We start from the raw sequence: 20,616 nt of genomic DNA, 5'->3' as shown, positions 1-20,616 counted from the left end.
GGCACATCAGGGTACGTGCTATCAACTGATCCCTTCTTTTAAACAAGTTGTGCCATACACTACTTATTCACCAGTTTGATTTAGTACCTCCTCATTCAGTGTTGTCAGCACCTGTCTTCCTTGGAATTGGTGATATTATATTCTTCTTGAACTCTGTGGTTATCTCCCCCATATCTTGCACACCAATGGAATAGTATTGTCACAGCTGTCTCTCCCAAGGACCCTAATAATTCTGAGGTAATGCCACCTACTCCAGAGATCTTGTTTCCACTTAGATCTTTTAGTGCTCTGACAAATTTCTCTCACAGCATCATATCTTCCATCTCATATTAATCTACCACCTCATTGCTTTCTATAATATTGTCTTGAAATTCATTTTCACTGTGTAGCCCTTCTATTCCTTTCACATTTCAGCTGTTTCTTCTTTGCTTAGTACTGGCTTACCATCTGAGTTCTTGATGTTCATATAGGTGATTCTCTTTTCTCCAAAGGTCTCTTTTAATTTTCCTACAAGTGGTATCTGTATTTTCCATTAATCACCCTACAGCCTTGAATTAGATCTATAGCCATACCTGCTTTGTCATTTTTCACGTTTTGTCAGTCCCATTGTTTAGGCACCCTTCATTTTTTTTCTCACAGTCTAGGTTGTCTCACTACTTTTCCTCCTCTCCTTCTCCTGTTATTGGATTTCAGTCACCCTTCACTACTAAATTTTCATCTCCCTTAACAACTTGTATAATTTGTTTTATCTCATCAAACTTTCTTTTCTCCTCTTCTTCATATGTGTATTTATTTGGCATATAAACTTATGCTGCTTCATGTATGTTTGCTTCATGCCTATCTTGGCTATGGTGATACATTCAGTATGCTATTCATAGTTTCTTACCTGCATTCTTATTTTCTTATTCATTACTAGTTGAGAAACCTGGCATTGCCTGGCTATTTCTTTAAAGCTGTGCTCATAGCTTTGTACTTGACTTAAAAAGTTTCTTTGTATACAATATTTAAATTGGTTGGGGACATGAAGGAGAGAGCCATGTACAGCTGGCTGTGCAAAGAGCAACTGACACTAAAGTCGACTACTGCAACACACATTGTCTTGCCCTGTGCTTGTTCATGGTCATGACATAATACAAGCCCACTAATAATTGTACATGTTTAAAGTGAAATGGTAAAATGTTAGGAATGAGAGGGATTCAGGGTATAAAAACTTGCTCATCTGTGACATTTCCTGTCAAAATTTCTCCTTGTATGGTGTTATGTTGGAGAGAAGTAACTTGAAGTGTCTGTGGATGAAGGGTTCTGAAGAGCAAGTTAAATGCATGATGCTCTTGAACAGTACATCACACCTTGCTTTTCAAAGGAGTTTCCAAAGAGAGGATTAAAGCCTGATGATCTCAAACTATAGCAAGTCTTGCCTCATGTTGATGTTCTCAATCTGCAGCAATTTTTGCCTCATGATATTCATTCAATTCTTGAGACCACATAATCCTTAGCCTTTTTGCTGTTCTGGTGTATTCAGAGAGACCGAACCATTTCCTAGGCATTTGCATGCATAAACAAAATGAAATCAAAATGTAATGAGTAGGCACACAAATCACAAAGCGAACTTAATAAATTTGTTATTCCTAGCAATTAATATAAAAAAACCTATGGAAAGAAGCAAAGCAATGTCATTAAGTTTAAGAGGGTACCCAAAAAACTGGAATAACATTGCCTTAGGTGGAGCTTCTGTAGAACGCACTTCTGCCACTGGTGTGTACAGCTCAACTCAATGCCAGTTCAGTTTTGTCTGTGTTGTTGACCTGGCTTATTCTGTTCATCCACAGTGATTGTTTTTGCTAGTGCTGTTTTGTTCTTGTTTTGCTTTTTACGATGGCAAGTTTAAGCAAACAACATGCAACTGTGAAATTTTGTTTTTTGCTTGGTAGAAATACTGCTGAAACTGTTTTAATGTTGAAAACAGCTTACCAAGATGACGCTATGGGAAAAATGCAAGTTTACGAGTGGTTCGCTCAATTTAAAAATGGCAACATGTCAGTTGATGACAAACCTCAATCTGGATGTCCATCAACTGCCCAAATTGTCAATAACAGTGAAAAAATTTAAGAGCTTGTGCTCATAGACCATCGACAGACAACTGATCAGCTGTTGAGATAAGTGGGTTGTCTTGGAGCTCAGTTCAGCGAATTTTATTGGAAGATTTGGGAATGAAAAGAGTTGCTGCCAAGTTTGTTCATCAGGTTCTGTGTGACAATCAAGAGGAACATTGAGTTGAGACATGTTGTGCTTTGAAACAATAGCTTGAAACTGAGTCAATTTTTTTGTCAAAGGTCATTACTGGTGATGAGTCAAGCCAAAGGAAGACATCGTCACCACCCCATCCAAGAAAATGTCCTAAAGTCAAACCAAACATCAAAACAATGCTGATATTCATTTTTGACACAAAGTGCATAGTTCATTCAGAGTGTGTTCCTCCAGGTCAGATGGTCAGTCAAACCTTTTATTTGTAGGTTTGAAGAAGATTGAGCAACAGTGTTTGTCAAAAAAGACCCGATTTGTGGCAGACAGGAAACTGTTTCTTCCCCCACAACAATGCACCTGCACACATAACTATCTCTGTTAGGAGTTTTTGGCTAAAAATGTCATGGTTCTGCTGCTCCATGCACCTTAATCATTTAATCTGGTCATGTGACTTTTGTTATTTTCATGCATGAAAAGGTGCATGAAAAGAGACCGATTTGACAACATTGAAGAAGTAAAGGGAAAAATGTGGGAGGAGCTATCAGCCATTTCTAAAGATGACTACAAAAATGTTTCAAACAGTGGAACAAATGTATTACTTGTAATGGATAAGGTTGTTTTGTAAACAGTCTGAAAATATATAGCTTTTAGAATATAATTCTGGTTTCTTTTGAGTACCCCCTCATACATATAGCAAAATCAGCAAATGCGTGTACCATAGCCAAGTAAACTTAATGTTAGTTTGTATTCATAAAGATAAGATTGTGTCACTTAATTTTGTCACTGACATAAACTTCTGAAAATACATCTGTGACTGAGTTAACAAACTAATTGTACCTTATATTGGTTTGTTGGTGTACTATAAAACTAACAGCACCATCTATTGGTTATTGAGTGAACTATTTGTGACGATTAAACATCTGAACTACTACAAAACCTGAGGATAAATTTTTAAATGAAATTTTAAATTAAGATTTGCTTTTTCCATGTTCCAGTTTTGATGAAATAAAGCATATTCATTGCACCAAGGGTTGCTCAAGTTGCTGTGTAAATCTCATGAAAATCTTTCAAGTAATTTTGGAAATTAGTGTGTTCAAAGAGGCAGACCCAAGATAAAATTTTAAATTACACTTTAAATTACATCTTTTTTCCATGATCTTATTTTGAAGAAATAAAGCATACATGTTGCCCCAAGATATACTCGAAGTTATCTGTGAAAGCCCCATGAAAATTTATCTAGTAGTCTTGGAGATTGGTGAGTTCATACAGTCAGATATAATGATTTTACATTTATATTATTAATATAAATTAGGTCTATTCCTGCATTATCCATATTTCATTTTATTGTGGTAACCGTGTATTGATAGTCACTAGAATGGAAGTCCTATACCTCCTGTGACAGCATTCCACTGATTCCACTATATCTAACTCCAACTATCCATTTCCCTTTTTCAATTCTATTACCTATCTACCTAATTAAAGGATCTAATGTTCCACACTTTGACCACTAGAATGCCAATTTTGTCTTTCATGATGATAATATTCTCATGAGTAGTTTCTGCCTGGAGATCTGAGAGGGGGGAATATTGTACCTGTAGAATATTTTGCTGTAGGGTATACCATTATCAATACACTACAGAATTGATCTTCATGTCTTCAGGAAAAATAGTAGCTGTAGTCTTTCACATACTTTCAACAAGGCCATGATGGCTAATGTCAAAAGTTCCAATCAGTCAATCATCCAGACTGTTGCCCCATTAGCTGATGAAAAGGCTGCTTAACCTCTTCAGGAACCATTGGTTTATCTGGCCTCTTCACTGATACCATTCTGCTGTGCAAAACAGCAGTGCCTTTGTTATTAAGAAGTATGATGCATCATATTTCTTAGTAACATAGTTATTGTTATTTCATTTATACGCCAATACCAGGCTCTCAACCCTCAATAAATATGTCTTTCCCAGATAGGAATATATGTAATGTATGAGTGCAGGTTGTGACATGTGGACAATGAGATATGGAAGTTTGGGTCTGACCATGATTTGTGCATGGATAGCCAAAGTGGTTAAGGTAACTACTTGCATAAAGTGAGTAATCTGGGTTTGAGTCCTGGTTCAGAACAAATTTTTATTGTTTCCATTCCAGTATATAGCTGATGGTGGTGTCTCTTCATAATTTTGAATAGTTGTCCTGTATTTCTGATGGCTGTTGTTACTACTGTGCCTGTTCTTTCAGAGATGCATAGATTAGGACTATTATTGCATCATTCATACATGCATGCATACTAAAAATTCAACGCACATTGAAGTACACTATTTTGTGAATGAATATTATATGAATGGAGTTATAGAAATTTGTAAAGCAGATTCAGAAAACAGTGTAGCAGGAATTTTTACCAAATCTCTGAGCAAGGATAAATTCATAAAATTTCGAGAAATGTTGGATGTAATTAATTAAGCTTTGTTATTCTAATTTGATTGTGATACAAATGTAAAGAGGCAAGTTTGAATGTGTTACATTTATATAAAGAGTATTGAAAATGTTGTGAGTGTTCTCAGCAATGAGTTTATAGAGCACTACAGGCAGTTTCTTCTTTGCTGTGACAGTATTCACAGTGTAAAGATTGGCAAATGCTGTATTTACCTTGTTGTTAATAAATATTCTTAACAATTCTGGCAGCTACATAATATGCATTCCCTGCATTAGTCAAAACTATCAACAGATCTAATGTAAATGGATAGATAAAAAATCTACTCACGAAGTGGCAGCAGGACTCCCCTATAATCAGTCTTTCCTTCTCATTCTGTCCGATAAGTCTTTCCTTCTCATTCTGTCTGATAAGTCTCCCCTAACCTGGGGTTCTGGGTGACTTTTCTGAACTGTATCCCTTTCCATAAATCACTCCAATCCTTTTTCTTCACCCCTCTTCCTTCCCCTTAAACTATTTTGCCAGAAGAAGGAGCCACTGGCTCCAAAAGCTTGTAAAAGTTAAATCCTTTTGTGTGTGTGTTCTCCTACTGCCACTTGGTGAGTAGTTTTTTTATCTACCCTTTTACATTATTCTATCAACTGATCTGGAATACACATCCTCACACAAAAAATAAAATAAAAGTATTTACAATACGGGACCTGGGAAGCCATGGTATCAGTTGAGCCATGACTGATATACATATTAATGAAGATTCAAGTTATGTATTCCTGAACAGCCAGTTGACAGTATGATTACACACCATTATGCATGTACTAAACATGAATCCTTTCATCATAAGAAATATCATCCAAATAGTTAATTAGTTTATGTTCTGGGAATGATGGTACTCATGACCTTTCATTGTCTTCTACTTGGCCCTTTTGCTCTAACTATAATAGTAAAACCTGCTCTTTACAAGATAATTGCAAAATAGAGATGAGTCCCTAGAAGGAGGTTACTTATTTTTTTTTTGTAGAATGGATTCACTGTAACATTTTTCAGTTCACTGCAAAATAAAATATTGCCTCAGCTTCCTCTCTGTTTTAATATGAGCTACCCTAAAATGTTTATTCTGTCTAGAGTTTGGCTTAGATTTTAAATTCTTATGAAATTCTATGCTAAAATTTGGGGCTTGAGATGCAGTCAGTTCATCAATTATTATTTCTTCCTCACATAAACAAATGAGTTTATGTAAGTTATTTTAGAATATATATTTCTTGATTCTTCACCACTTCTAAATTAAACATTAATTTTTTCTTCTTTTTTGAAAATTCTCTGTGTTTGACAATATTCTCTCTTCTTGAAACATTGAAAATCAAATATCCTCTTTCTTCAATCTTAAAAATGTTGTAAGCTTTCAAACACAAGTTATACAATATTCCATGGCAATGTGTTGCCTAAGATGTATATGAGGGCGACTATTAGACCTGACAATAGAAAGTGTAAGGAACATGGTGATACAATTAATTGCTGTATTCATCTAAAACAAGAGTTAGTGAGCACAGCCAAAGTTATTTAAATCACACATCTTTTAAGGAATTTGAAAACTCTGGATGGAGTTGACAAAAATGTAAGTTGCTCATAATCCATAGTAGGATCTTCCACTGCAGGTTATAACCTATTTAAGATCACAGACTTTTTCTAGATATGCAGTTGTAAACATTTAAATATGTTTTTTGAAATTTTAATTATATATACTGACCACATAGAGGAGGTAGTGAGTTGCAGACAGGCATGATGAAAAGACTACTAAACATTTAAGCTTTCATATAAAAAGCCCTTCTTCAGAAAATGGAACATACATTCATGCAAGTACAATTCACTCACACATGGCTATTGTCTGTGGCCACTGGAGCCTGACTGTGAACCTCTGTGATCCACCACTGCTGACCAAAAATCACTCCCTGTTAACAATCCAGAATTTCTTAATCTCAAACCTTCCTTCACCATCAGTTCCCAAATTTGCCGACATGGAAACCAACATAAAATCCTAGAAAGAATCACACTCCACCTCCTAAAAAGTGATCTGATCTTATAATCCTACTTACCAACAGACTCTACCATTGTGGTTAGGAACAGCAGGGATTACCCTTTTAAGGGACTCCATGAGCTCTCTGATATGTCCACCTATAAATCCTGCTGCAGCAACCCTATTCTAGAAATTCAGCAGATCTACAGTCTCTCTTCAAATCCTTTGGTCCAACCCAGAACCTATCCCCTGAGTCTATCTCTTTCCTCATCCCCACCTCCCCCCACATTCTTACCTTTTAGATGTTTCCTAAAGTCCTTAAACCTGACAACCCAGGATGCCTCATTGTGCCAGGTTACTTTGCCCCCACTGAGAGAATCTCTGTTCTAGTGGACCAACATGACCAACTTATTGCTTGAAGAGTACAGGAAAAAAACATGCTTTTACTCATTTTTTTCAAAACTGAGTTACGTGTACCATGAGTTGTAGGATTCTGCGTTGTTTAATACTGTTTATTGAACAATGTGCTAACATGAACAGCCCATATTCTATTACTAACTTTAGATTAGGCATGCAGAGAAAGAAGATGCTAACAGCTCTCGCTATAGGGAACAAATTTGCTTTGCCCAATGTTGTGTGCTAAGTTTTGTATTTCTTGTGCTTAGGCAAACAATGTCAAACGAAGAAATGGAGAATTTTCCTTTATTGTGCACTGTTGGTACTAGAGGAAACCATTACTTTAGAGCAAGACATTCTGTTTAGTAATGCAGATGTTGTAAGTAATTCATTTTAGTTTCGAGAGTTATTGTTCATATTGAATGATGAGTATTTCATCTGAGGATGAAACACATAGACCTTCAGATTCTAACAGTGTTAGGAAAAGGGAAGTAAGAGGGTGAATGAGTACAGTCATGAAGAAAGTAAGAGTTCAGTCACATGAACATTATATGAAAATTTAGTGATACAGTAGACTGGAACGAACAATCATTGTATCTGACAAGCCTCATTACATTACTTCCGCTTCACAAAAGACAATCAAGAATGAATGAAGATGAAGCATGGCTTCAAGAGTGTGATTTCAACTAGAGTTAGCATGAAAGGTGACATCATACACAAAATAACTGTATGCAGAAAAGCCTTTATGGCAGTACATGGAGTAACAAGGTGATAATTAAATTTTTGAAGCTGGGCATGTCTCCTCATGATGGAAGGGGCAAGAATGGGAGTGGGCCATGGAAAATTGAGGAAGGAGTAGGAATGGCAGTTTATGATCACAGTCAGTCATTTAAGGATAGACCAAGAAGTTGTACCACCCAGAGGAACTTTAGGTGAAAAAGTTGCATGAAAATTTCCAGGAAAAATACTCAAATTTTGACATTTCATATTAAATGCACAGGTCAGCATTCAACACCAAATTCAACATAGCTTTTTGGGTAGCCAAAGAATGATACATGCTGAACCTGCAGTAAGTGCACTGCTGAGATTAAGGAGTTGAATGTAATGTTATATGAAAATTTAGATGATGATATGAAGAAACTAGTCCTAAAAGAAATTAAGAAGATTACCATTGACCAAAAAGTACTCAAAGTCAAAGCTGAAAAATATTATTCCAGAAAGAGGAATCCTCATTTCAGAAGTCAAAAGTCCAATGAAACAGAATCACTCTGCAGCAACTACCAAAAACGTGTTCTCACCAAACATAAGTACTAATGACATGTATTACAATAGGCATTTTTTGTTTACTCTTTCAATATTCATCAGCTTTCAAATGCAACTTCAGTGTTCTACACTCACATTACAGATACTGGAAGAAATGGGACCAATAACATTGTTTCCTTTTTAAAAACACTTTGTGGTAGAATTATTGTACAAAAAAGTCAAACATCTTGAAGTTTTTTGTGATTTGTGTTCAGGTTACAACAAGAATACACTGTACCAAGATATCTTAATGATCTTATGAGTGAACTGAAACTTCTGGAGACTGCAAACACACTGTTGTGGAGTGTGATAAGAATATAGGACTGATTAACACATAAGCAACATTGTAAGTTCCAATGGACAGGGTGTAAGGCATGGCTGAAGTTAGATGTATTCTTAAGCCTTTTGATGTTTTAGTGGTCTATCAAGATATGAAACAAAATTGGTGGTCATTTCTAAAGAACAAGTATTTGTGGAAATGTCCTTCCTCAACAACATCCATCAGAGAACCAGTCATCACAAAAAACACCCCATCCGAATTCAACATCAAGAAATTGGTAATGGAGCTTGGATTTTATAGGTGGTGAGAGTTTCACATTGAAGGGTTAAAATATAAAAATATAATATAATATTATTTTACAATAAATTTATATAATAGTAATAATAACAATTTTTCATTGCGGATCCTCTGGCAACATCAAAAGAAAAGTGTTGGTACCTCCAGGTGTTGAAGGAATACTGCAGACAAAAAGCTAGAATGCATTAAACAAACCTTCTTCACTTGGTTAAGAAGTGCATGTTGGGATGAAGTGACATCGTATTCTATTCTGACCTCCACTTGATCACATGAAGTTCAAATAGTAAAGAAAAACTGATTACCAAGAAGTATCTTCATTAATCCATTAAATTTTGGGCATGCAGCTGCACAAATAAAATTTCCTCCACTGATATTTCGGCCGCGTGTCGTCCGGCCATCCTCAGAGTGCGTCACAAGTGACTCACTCTGAGGATGGCCGGACAATATGCGGCTGAAATTTAATGGATTATTTATTATGCCACGAGAAGTTGAAAATGCACATTATCTTCATTGTTTAAACATTGTTTTTCATGGCAAAATAATCTAACACATAATGTTTAACAAAAAATAGTTTTACAGGGAATATTTTCTATTGTGCTGTATACAGATACCGTGTTCTTCCCTTATTGTGCATGACATTACTTTAAATAATATGCCAATAAAACTGAACTTTAAATATTTTAGGAATCAATGTATATTAAATTTAATGTGAGCAGTTTGATAATGTGGGTAAAGAACATTCTTTTCCTGTGCTCTTCTCTTGTAACCTACCCTCCTATATAAAAGACATCAAACATTTCCACCACTGACTCTCTACAATTCCAGTTCCTTTACCACTGGTGCCATGCTCATCACTGTTAATGCCACCTAGCATTCCACATAATCCCTTACGTCCATGGCCTTTCCACTATTCTATACTACCTTTCCCAATGTCCAACTTACTGCATACCTACAACCTCCTTGCTCTTCACTCACAATTGTATCTCCTTTTTAGGCACCACTTGCAAACAAATCAATGATGCAGCAATGGGCACCTGCATAATACCATTCTTTGCTAACGTACTCATGGACCATCTACAGAGATCCTTCCTTTCCAACCAGAATCCCAGATTCCTCACCCAGTTCAGATTTATTGATGATAATTTTGTGATAAGGGCCAAGGATGAGGACTCCCTATCCACATCCCGGCAGAATCTCAATGCTTCTCACCCATTCACTGCACCTGGTCTTCCTCAGCCCAACAAGCCACCTTCCTTGATGTTGACCTCCACCTGAAAGATCACTACATCAGTGCCTCCATTGACATCAAACCTACCAAGAACCAACAATACCTCCACTTTGTCAGCTTCTGCCCTTCATATCAAGACGTCAGCTTCTGCCCTTCATATCAAGAAGTCCCTTCCATGCAGCCTAACCACCTATGGTTGTTACACCTGTAGTGAATGACAGCCCCTCTGTAAATATTCCACAGATCTCACTGAGGCCTTCAAAGGCTGAAATTATTCTGTGCAGAAATAGAACTCTCATGCCTTCTCTCCCCACTCACCTAACACCTTTTGCATACTCATTGTCTTGTCACAGAGAAGTAGTCCTTTTGTGACTTAGTACAACCCAGCACTGAAGCTTCTGAATTACATTCTTCACCAGGACTTTGACTACCTCTCATCATGCTCTGGAATTAGGTATATCCTACCCTTTATCATCCCCACTCCTCCCACTGTAATATTCTGCTATCCACCAAACCTATGCAATGTCCTTCTCCATCTGTACACCGCCCCTGCCCCCCCCCCCCCCCCCCAACACTTGCTTCATAGCTCATATTCCTGCAATATACCTAGATGCAAGAGCTGCACATACATCATCCTACCACCATCTACTCCAGCCCGGTCATAGACATCTCCTATTCCATCAGAGGGGGCACTACCCGAGAAACCAGTTACGTGATCTACAAACTAACCTGCAACCACTGTGCTGCTTTCTAAATGGGTGTGACAACTAACAAGCTGTCTGTTCTCATGAATGGTCGCCACTGAACTGTGGCCAAGAGACTGATAGACCACCCAGTTGCCCAACACAATGTGCTACATTTCAGTTACTGCTTCACAGCTTGCACTATCTGGAACCTTCCTACTGACAACAGCTTTTCTGAATTGCTCTGGTGGGATCTCTACCTACAACATAGTCTTCATTTCTCAAACCCCCATGGTCTCAACTTTTGCTAGACCCTGTCCTCCCTTATCTATCCCTTTCCCTACTCCAACTCCAGCTGTATACATTCCAAGATGCGCCTACAGTCTTTCCACTCTCTATGTCCCCTGTTCCTATTATCTCCCTGCCCTCCACCCAATACAGCCTTCCAACTCTACATCTAGCAGCCCATCCTGTCACCACTATGTCTGTGCATGCTCCCACAAACAGTACATCATCTTCCCCTCACACCTACCTTGCTACCCCTCCCACTCTCGACCCTGCCCCTCCTTACCCCACCGCCCACCACAGATTGCTGCAGCTGTTAGATGCAGTTGCAGTTTGCGGTCAATCCCCAGTGGATGGACGCAGTAGCTCTGTACATGTGAATTGTGCTTGCATGAATGTGTGCATATGAGTGCAATTTTTATTTTGGAAGAATAACTTTTTGTTTGAGAGCTTAAATGCTTAGAAGTATTTTCATTGTGCCTACCTGCAACTCATCACCTTCTCAATGTGGTGAGTAGCAATTGATCCTTTTCCTAATATTGTTATTGTTCCATCTTGAACTTTCCATTGTTTGTTTAATGATTTTTATTAAGCTTCCCATACAATTTTGACTACATATTGACAACTGTATTCATTTAGCCCTACAAACAGGGCCTATTAATTTATTGTATTTGAATTTTCATGTTCATTGACATTATCCTGTCGTAGTGTATTCGTTCTATTCAGTAGGAAGAGATTTTGATTTTAATTTTGATTATCTCTGTGTGTGTCTAAATAATATGCTTGAGAATCTGAAATTATGTTTGCAACTTATCTTCTAGTTACTAATTTTAACCAGTCCTTCAATTTCCTTCAACATCATTGTTTTACTCTGTTTCTGCAGTCCATTCATACAGTTCCTGGGAGATCTTGATGACTTAAAGAAAAGTTATGATGGTCCTGAACCACCTCGTCCATCAGCCACTGCAGTACCAACCATAGGTATATATACTCTAGATAAGATATAAATGCAAATAGTTATATCTCATATGTGCATAATTATTTTTTATTCATTATTCATGGTTAGTACCTTTTAATCTCTTCTACAAGTAACTCACAGTCATATTCCTTATCAGCAAGATCCAAATAATGTGTAACAAAATCTCTGAGGATACCTTATGATTCATTTAGTTATTAGTTCCATGTAGCATCAAATGCTCCTTTGGTTTGAGTATATTTGTGTGTGTTTGTGTGTGTGTGTGTGTGTGTGTGTGTGTGTGTGTGTGTGTGTGCACGCGCATGCGTGCGCATGTGAAAGAGGGAGAAGGGAGAGGTTCATTTATATGAGAAGTTTCAAAATAAATTCAAGTTTGACCACTTCCAATGATTATCTGCACTTTCCTTAAGCCCATCACCACCTATGATTCTATGGCATATGAGTGCCACCTATTATTTTTCATAAGAATAGTTCATGGACATTTTGTGGTTGTATCTGCCTCAGCCACAAATCATACTTCTTAGATCCATAGTTTCTAATTCTGGAGTTCCACACAAATTCAGCTCTATGGAAACAATAGATTGCTACTCACTACATGCAAGAGGCACTGAGTTGAACACAGGCACAATGAAAAAGAATACTGGAATATTTGAGCTTTCAGGCAGAGTCCTTCTTCCAAAGGAGACAACACATATACATTCACAAAAGTAGAACTCACACACACATGGCCACTGTCTCTGGGTGGTGGAGTGCAGCCAGGCCTCTACACACAGTCTCAGCTGATGTGAAGACTAGGGTGATCACATGTGTTTTCCATCTTGTGTACCACAACTTTCCATGTAAATATGGTAATGATATTTCTGGCACGGTGTAAACATTTAGAATTGAAGAAAACCACTCACTGAAGGGCTGTGTAGTCATCAACAGGCACACAGAAAGGAATGAAAACTTTGCTAACTTTCAGATGAATCCTTTAACAAACTAGAGTACACATTCATATGCATATGTGTGTGCATATGTATGAGTACTTTTATATCATTAAAATATTCACCAAAAGCCAGCAACATTTTCAGTCTTTTTTTGTATGCTTGCCAACAACTTAATGCTTCTAGTATTCGATGAGTGGTCTTCCCATTTGTTTGTCTTAAAGAATTTGAGTAAGAATCCCTCCATAATGAGTGAGATATTGAGTTCAGAAATAGAAGAAGACTTAAGTATTATCCAGTGCAGCACTTAGCAGTCAGGTTTTCCAGAAAAGATCTCCCTGAACAATGAATACCAAGTAACTTATAATCATTAGCCATGTGCAGATCTCAGTTATGTTGCATGTAATCCAGATTTTCTTCAATAAGATCTTGACAGCGACAGCCCTGTAACGATTATTGGATGCTAGACAATGCAGTAACATTTGTAATTGTAATTTAAACTATGTAGTTGAGGATAATGTCAGTCTCATCAATACATCACTGAGAAATGTCTTCACACTAATGTGATGACAGTGTCACTATTTGAGCTGCATGAAAATCCATGCAAGGAATCTTCTGTCAAGTTTCATTTAACATAAGTGTGATAAGTGCATTTAATCTCATTTGGTGATACACACATGGCATGATGTACATCTGGATTTCCAGTGAGATATTACATTATGATTAATTTGAATACTTTTCAGTGTAATCAGAGCACTCTGTCAAAATCCCATGATTTCCAGTATTTTCACTGTGCCTGTTTTGGAACAAATTTTTCTGCAAAAATGAGGTCTGTTTAAAAAATTCCAGAACTTTGTCAATAAAATTTTTCTACTCTTACCTTTTACTTATTGTGCATAGTCTGCTCTGAAGTACTCTCCTACACAACCGATATACTGCTCCCAATGCTGTTTCCACTTCCAGAAGCAGTCTTGGTATGCCTCTTGCTAGATTGTGTGAAGCACCATCTGCAGAATTGCTTTTACCTCATCTACTGTTGCAAATTTTTGTCCTTTGAATGGGATTTTCAACTCTGGAAATAAAAAAAAAGTCCACAGGGGACAGGTCTGGAGAGTATGGAGGGTGAGGCAGCACAATGATTTTGCTTTTTTGTGCAATAGTCATGCACCAACAGGGATGAATGTGTGGATGTGTTGTCATGTACAATTGCCACGAATTGTCTTGCCACATTTTAGGCGGTTTCCTTCTCACATTTTCTCACAGGCATCGCAAAACATCAAGATAGTACCATGGATTAAAGGTTTGTCCCTGTTGCATGAATTCACGGTGAACTAATCCATCAAAATCAAAGAAAACTATCAGCATGGCTTCAACATTTGACCTGACTGGATGAGCTGTTTTTGGTTCTGGAAAAACTTTCCCAATCCATTGTGAAGATTGAACCATAGTCTCAACATCATAACTGTAGACCCACATCTCATCACCCGTTATGATTCTCTTAATGAACATCTCATTCTGATTTGTGTGATCCAAAAGCCCTTCACAGATTGTGAGACAAAGGTCTTGACTCATGAGCCATGGGATGAACTTGGTGGCAACATGACACATTCCAAGATGCTGTGTTAGGATTTTGTGGCATGATGCAACCTGAAATATTACATTATACTTTAATCTCTCTGACAGTCAGTCTTTGATATGTAGCACAATTTCGCTGACATTCCTGACATGGGCACTACCAATAGATGTTGAAGGGAATCATGAATGAGGCCATCTTTAACTTATGTTTGGCGATTTTTAAAATGTGTGAACCATTTCTAACAATGAGTATGGCTGAACAGATGCTATATTGGTGGCTGATGTGGGAAACATTCAATGCGTCCACAAGGGATGCCATTGCATGATCAAAGAGATGTGGGGTGAGGTGTTGGTGGTGAAAATGCCAGCATCTGGAGGCCATGCGTACCAAAGGAACTCTGATCTGATCAAAGTGATGATATGTTGAAAGGCTGGTGAGACTCATGTGTGTTGCTAATTTATTAACCACTTGAACTTTGATGGGCGTAGCCTATGTGGTGACTGTCCATGATGGGCTGGCTATAAAGAGGAGGCGGGAATTGTGGGTACTGATTCGTTTTGGGTCATGGATGAAGTTGATGTAGGCAGAGATGTAGTCGTCAAGTCCAGAATTGTTGTGGAGAGCTCATGTCGGGAATAGGAACTGTAATTATTGCTAACAGTTGGAGGTGAACAGTGCAACTGACATCTGTCACACTGGTTCATATTCTGTTAGATTCCTCTGATGTGTCCCGAGTGTGGCACTGTAGAGCATCATCAACCTGTGGTAGGTGTGCAGTAATCAAATGTGGAATCAGGTGAACATAGTCAGTGGGGTTGGTGATTTAGTGTGAAGATCTGCATTGGATGGTGATCATGCTGCTTTCTAGGGTGTCATGTGGAAGAGACATGGCAACAGTGTGCTGTCCAGCTGGAGGGGCATGCCTAAAGATGTCAAGTGTCCTTCTTTCTCTTCTTTCCTCTGTTTCTCTTCTCGTCTCACAAACCGCACTGCACACTATACTTATGAGCCACACTGTATCAACTGTCTTGGCCTTGCACAACAGATAGCTACAAGACCACGCTGATTGTTGGTGCAACATCTTATGTCCCACATTACTCCCGCCAATATAATTAATCCTACGTCGATAGACACACAAACAAACACAAACATACACATGAAATTCAAGCTTTCACAACAAACTGTTGCCTCATCAGGAAAGAGGGAAGGAGAGGGAAAGACGAAAGGATGTGGGTTTTAAGGGAGAGGGTAAGGAGTCATTCCAATCCCGGGAGCGGAAAGACTTACCTTAGGGGGAAAAAAGGACGGGTATACACTCGCACACACACACATATCCATCCGCACGTACACAGACACAAGCAGACATGTTTGTATATATATATATATATATATGAGAGAGAGAGAGAGAGAGAGAGAGAGAGAGGGAAACATTCCACGTGGGAAAAATATATCTAAAAACACAGATGATGTGACTTACCGAACGAAAGTGCTGGCAGGTCGATAGACACACAAACAAACACAAACATACACATGAAACTCAAGCTTTCGCAACTAACTGTTGCCTCATCAGGAAAGAGGGAAGGAGAGGGAAAGACGAAAGGATGTGGGTTTTAAGGGAGAGGGTAAGGAGTCATTCCAATCCCGGGAGCGGAAAGACTTACCTTAGGGGGAAAAAGGACAGGTATACACTCGCATACACACACATATCCATCCGCACATACACAGACACAAGCAGACATTTGTAAAGGCAAAGAGTTTGGGCAGAGATGTCAGTCGAGGTGGAAGTACATAGGCAAAGATGTTGTTGAATGACAGGTGAGCTATGAGCGGTGGCAAATTGAAATTAGTGGAGATGGAGGCCTGGCAGGTAACGAGAAGAGAGGATATACTGAAGGGCAAGTTCCCATCTCCGGAGTTCTGACAGGTTGGTGTTAGTGGGAAGTATCCAGATAACCCGGACGGTGTAACACTGTGCCAAGATGTGCTGGCCGTGCACCAAGGCATGTTTAGCCACAGGGTGATCCTCATTACCAACAAACACTGTCTGCCTGTGTCCATTCATGCGAATGGACAGTTTGTTGCTGGTCATTCCCACATAGAAAGCTTCACAGTGTAGGCAGGTCAGTTGGTAAATCACGTGGGTGCTTTCACACGTGGCTCTGTCTTTGATCGTGTACACCTTCTGGGTTGGAGGACTGGAGTAGGTGGCAGTGGGAGGGTGCATAGGACAGGTTTTACACCGGGGGCGGTTACAAGGGTAGGAGCCAGAGGGTAGGGAAGGTGGTTTGGGGATTTCATAGGGATGAACTAAGAGGTTACGAAGGTTAGGTGGGCGGCGGAAAGACACTCTTGGTGGAGTGGGGAGGATTTCATGAAGGATGGATCTCATTTCAGGGCAGGATTTGAGGAAGTCGTATCCCTGCTGGAGAGCCACATTCAGAGTCTGATCCAGTCCCGGAAAGTATCCTGTCACAAGTGGGGCACTTTCGGGGTTCTTCTGTGGGAGGTTCTGGGTTTGAGGGGATGAGGAAGTGGCTCTGGTTATTTGCTTCTGTACCAGGTCGGGAGGGTAGTTGCGGGATGCGAAAGCTGTTTTCAGGTTGTTGGTGTAATGGTTCAGGGCTTCCGGACTGGAGCAGATTCGTTTGCCACGAAGACCTAGGCTGTAGGGAAGGGACCATTTGATGTGGAATGGGTGGCAGCTGTCATAATGGAGGTACTGTTGTTTGTTGGTGGGTTTGATGTGGACGGACGTGTGAAGCTGGCCATTGGACAGATGGAGGTCAACGTCAAGGAAAGTGGCATGGGATTTGGAGTAGGACCGGGTGAATCTGATGGAACCAAAGGAGTTGAAGTTGGAGAGGAAATTCTGGAGTTCTTCTTCACTGCGGGTCCAGATCATGAAGATGTCATCAATTAATATGTACCAAACTTTGGGTTGGCAGGCTTGGGTAACCAAGAAGGCTTCCTCTAAGCGGCCCATAAATAGGTTGGCGTACGAGGGGGCCATCCTGGTATCCATGGCTGTTCCCTTTAGTTGTTGGTATGTGTGGCCTTCGAAAGTGGCTCTTTCTGTTTTTGCAAGTTGTTTCACTTTGTAGAGAGAATATCTCCTCTCATAAACCAACATCTTCAACCTACTACCCAGAACCTTCTCTCCTATATAAAAGATACCGACCATTTCCTCCACCATCTCTTCACAGTTCCTGCCCCTTTACCACACAGTGCCCTGCTCATCACTATTGATACCACCTCCCTGTACACTAACATTCCTAATGCCCTTGGCCTTACTGCTATTGAACATTACCTATCTTAATGACCAATCGATTCCAAATCAACAACCTCCTTCCTATTTGCCATGACCAGCCATATCCTCATCCACAATTACTTCTCCTTTGAAGGCATTACATACAAAGAAATGCTGGGTATGGCTAGGAGCAATCACATGGCACCATCCTATGCCAACCTATTCATGGGCCATATAGAGGAATCCTTCCTAAAAAAACCACAATCTTAGACCCTTCACCTGCTTCAGATTCATTCATGACATCATTCCTGTCTGGATCGAAGGTGAGGACGCCCTATCCACATTCCTCCAGAACCTCAACAACATCTCCCCCATTTTTTCAGCTGGTCCTATTCAACCCAACAAGCCACCTTCCTAGACATTGACCTCCACCTCAAAGATGGCTACATCAATACCTCCAGCCATATCAAACCTACTAACTATGAGCAATACCTCCACATCAACAGCTATCACCCATTCCATACTAAGAACTCCCTTCCGTACATCCTACCCACCTACATCTGCAGTGACAAGCAGTCCCTCTTGAAATATACCAAGGGTCTCAGTGAAGCCTTCCCAAACTTGTACAAAAACAAATCTCCCATGCCTTATCTTTCCAGTCTCCCACCGCCTGCCAAGTCCCATCATCTGCCCACAGAAAAACATTCCCCTTGTAGCTCAGTACCACCCAGGAATGGAGCAACTGAATTAGGTTCTCTGCCAGGCTTTCGATCATCTCTGGTGATGCCTTGAAATGAGAAATGTCCTGCCCACTATCCTTCCCATCCCTCCCACAGTGGTATGCTGCCACCTACCAAACCTGCACAATATACTCATCCATCCTTACACAATCCCTGATCCCAATGTGTTTCCTCATGGCTCATACCCCTGTAATAGACCTAGATGCAAGACCTGTCCCATAGATCCTCCCAATGCCACCTACTCCAGTCCAGTCACAAACATCACCTATCCCATCAAAGGCAGGGCTAACTGTGAAACCGGTCGTGTGGTCTACCAGCTAAGCTGCAACCACTGTGCTGCATTCCATGCGAGCTTTACAATCAACAAGCTGTCTGTCCACATGAATGGCCACCAACAAATTGCGGGCAAGAAACAAGTAGACCACGCTGAACCCAATGCCAAACATGATATCCTTCATCTTTCATTCCAGTGGCTGCTTCACAGCCTGTGCCATATGGATCCTTCCCACCAATACCAGCTTTTCTGAATTGCGCAGGTGGGAACTTTCCCTGCAATACATCCTATGTTCTCGTAACCCTCCTGGCCTCAATCTTCATTAGTCTTTGTCCTCACCCATCCACTCCCTTCCCAGTTCCCATTCCACCACTACACAGCCATCATTCCACCACCACACCCAGTCTTTTTATTTCTCTCCTTTTCTGCTACTTCCTCCCCCCCCCCGCTCCCCCCCCCCCCCCATCACTGCCTTAGTCTAACCTGCAGCACTTCACTGTCCACCATCCCAAACAAGAGTATCCCATCCCTCCCCCTCCCTTCCCAAGCTTCCCCTTGTATTTGAAAGAATTGAGAGTCATATCACACATTTAAAATGTTGAGAATAACTGATATATAACTGGTGCATCTGACAGTTAAATAACAATAGAACTGAAGTTGGACTGCATTTACTCTGTTTATAATTTATACTTGTGTGGCAGAAGTTTCCAAAATATTGCAGTTTTTAATTGAGGCAATTTTCTAAACAGAACAACTTTGTAATATACATATGTTTGAAAGTGGCAATTAAAATGTAGCAGCAAAAATACAGTTTAGTTTTTAAAATTAAATTTTCATTTAAAATGGAAATCTTTGGATACTGACATTATATTTGAATATATTTCTTGACATGAAGTTTTTTACTGAATTTTACTACCTGATTTCCATTAACAGAGTGAATATTACTTAATGCACAATAAATTACTAGATTTTACCTTTCATGTGATTTTAAATTCTTCAGTCTGTATTTCTAAAAATGTATGATACAGTAAATAAAGATAATTAATGCCACTAGCATCTGTTTATTTCTGTTGTTCATTTACTCAAAAAGGGAAAAAATAGGATAATAAACTTTAACTACAAAACTTTTTGTTTAGGTATGATGAAAAATAAATCACAATTGTTAAGATTACTCTTGAATACAAGGCAGTGTTGTGACAGCAATGTTCCAAATGTATTGAATAAATCATTAGTAAATATGTATCACAAACTATTGAACTTAAACTGTATCAAGTAATACAAAACAAACATGGCATCACTCTGTTGATATTGCCATTTTTCCTTGAAATTCAGTTATTATTAGTTCATCATTTCACTTCTTTTACCACCTTGTTGAGAGATATCTTTTTACATAATTTCTAAATTACTGAGCAATGTTGTGTTGATGAAAGAGTTTAGAATTTTTTTCTTTCTGCTGGAAGTTATAATACCTTTTGCTATACAACATTTTTAAACTATCTTCATCCTCTTCTTTTTTCACTGGAAATGCTGTATCAAAATAATGGAGACATACAGTATGAAAACTGTGAAATATGCTATTTACTTCAGTTTCACTGAAGACATTGTCCTATATGGTGTGGACAGGATAGGGCACACTGTCAGGAGGCTGTGCACTAATAGTAAACTAAGAAGACTGACATGTCTGCTGTTAAACTAGGCAGTTCACAAATCCAAATAGAATTCAGAT

At 39.1% G+C, this 20,616-nt stretch overlaps 1 protein-coding gene across 1 annotated transcript in view; it reads left to right on the top strand.

Annotated features, from left to right (window-relative positions):
- Positions 1-20,616, top strand: part of LOC126412303 (cGMP-dependent protein kinase, isozyme 1-like) — a 339,254-nt gene that overhangs the window by 121,544 nt on the left and 197,094 nt on the right. Inside the window, exon 8 of the mRNA XM_050081827.1 lies at positions 12,035-12,132. Coding sequence (XP_049937784.1) covers positions 12,035-12,132 — 98 coding nt within the window. The remainder of the gene's footprint in view (positions 1-12,034; positions 12,133-20,616) is intronic.

This window comes from Schistocerca serialis, chromosome 1 (assembly GCF_023864345.2).
Source record: "Schistocerca serialis cubense isolate TAMUIC-IGC-003099 chromosome 1, iqSchSeri2.2, whole genome shotgun sequence".
Taxonomy (NCBI): domain Eukaryota; kingdom Metazoa; phylum Arthropoda; class Insecta; order Orthoptera; family Acrididae; genus Schistocerca; species Schistocerca serialis.
Note: the sequence above shows the minus strand (reverse complement) of the source record. Positions and strands in the feature narration are given on the sequence as shown.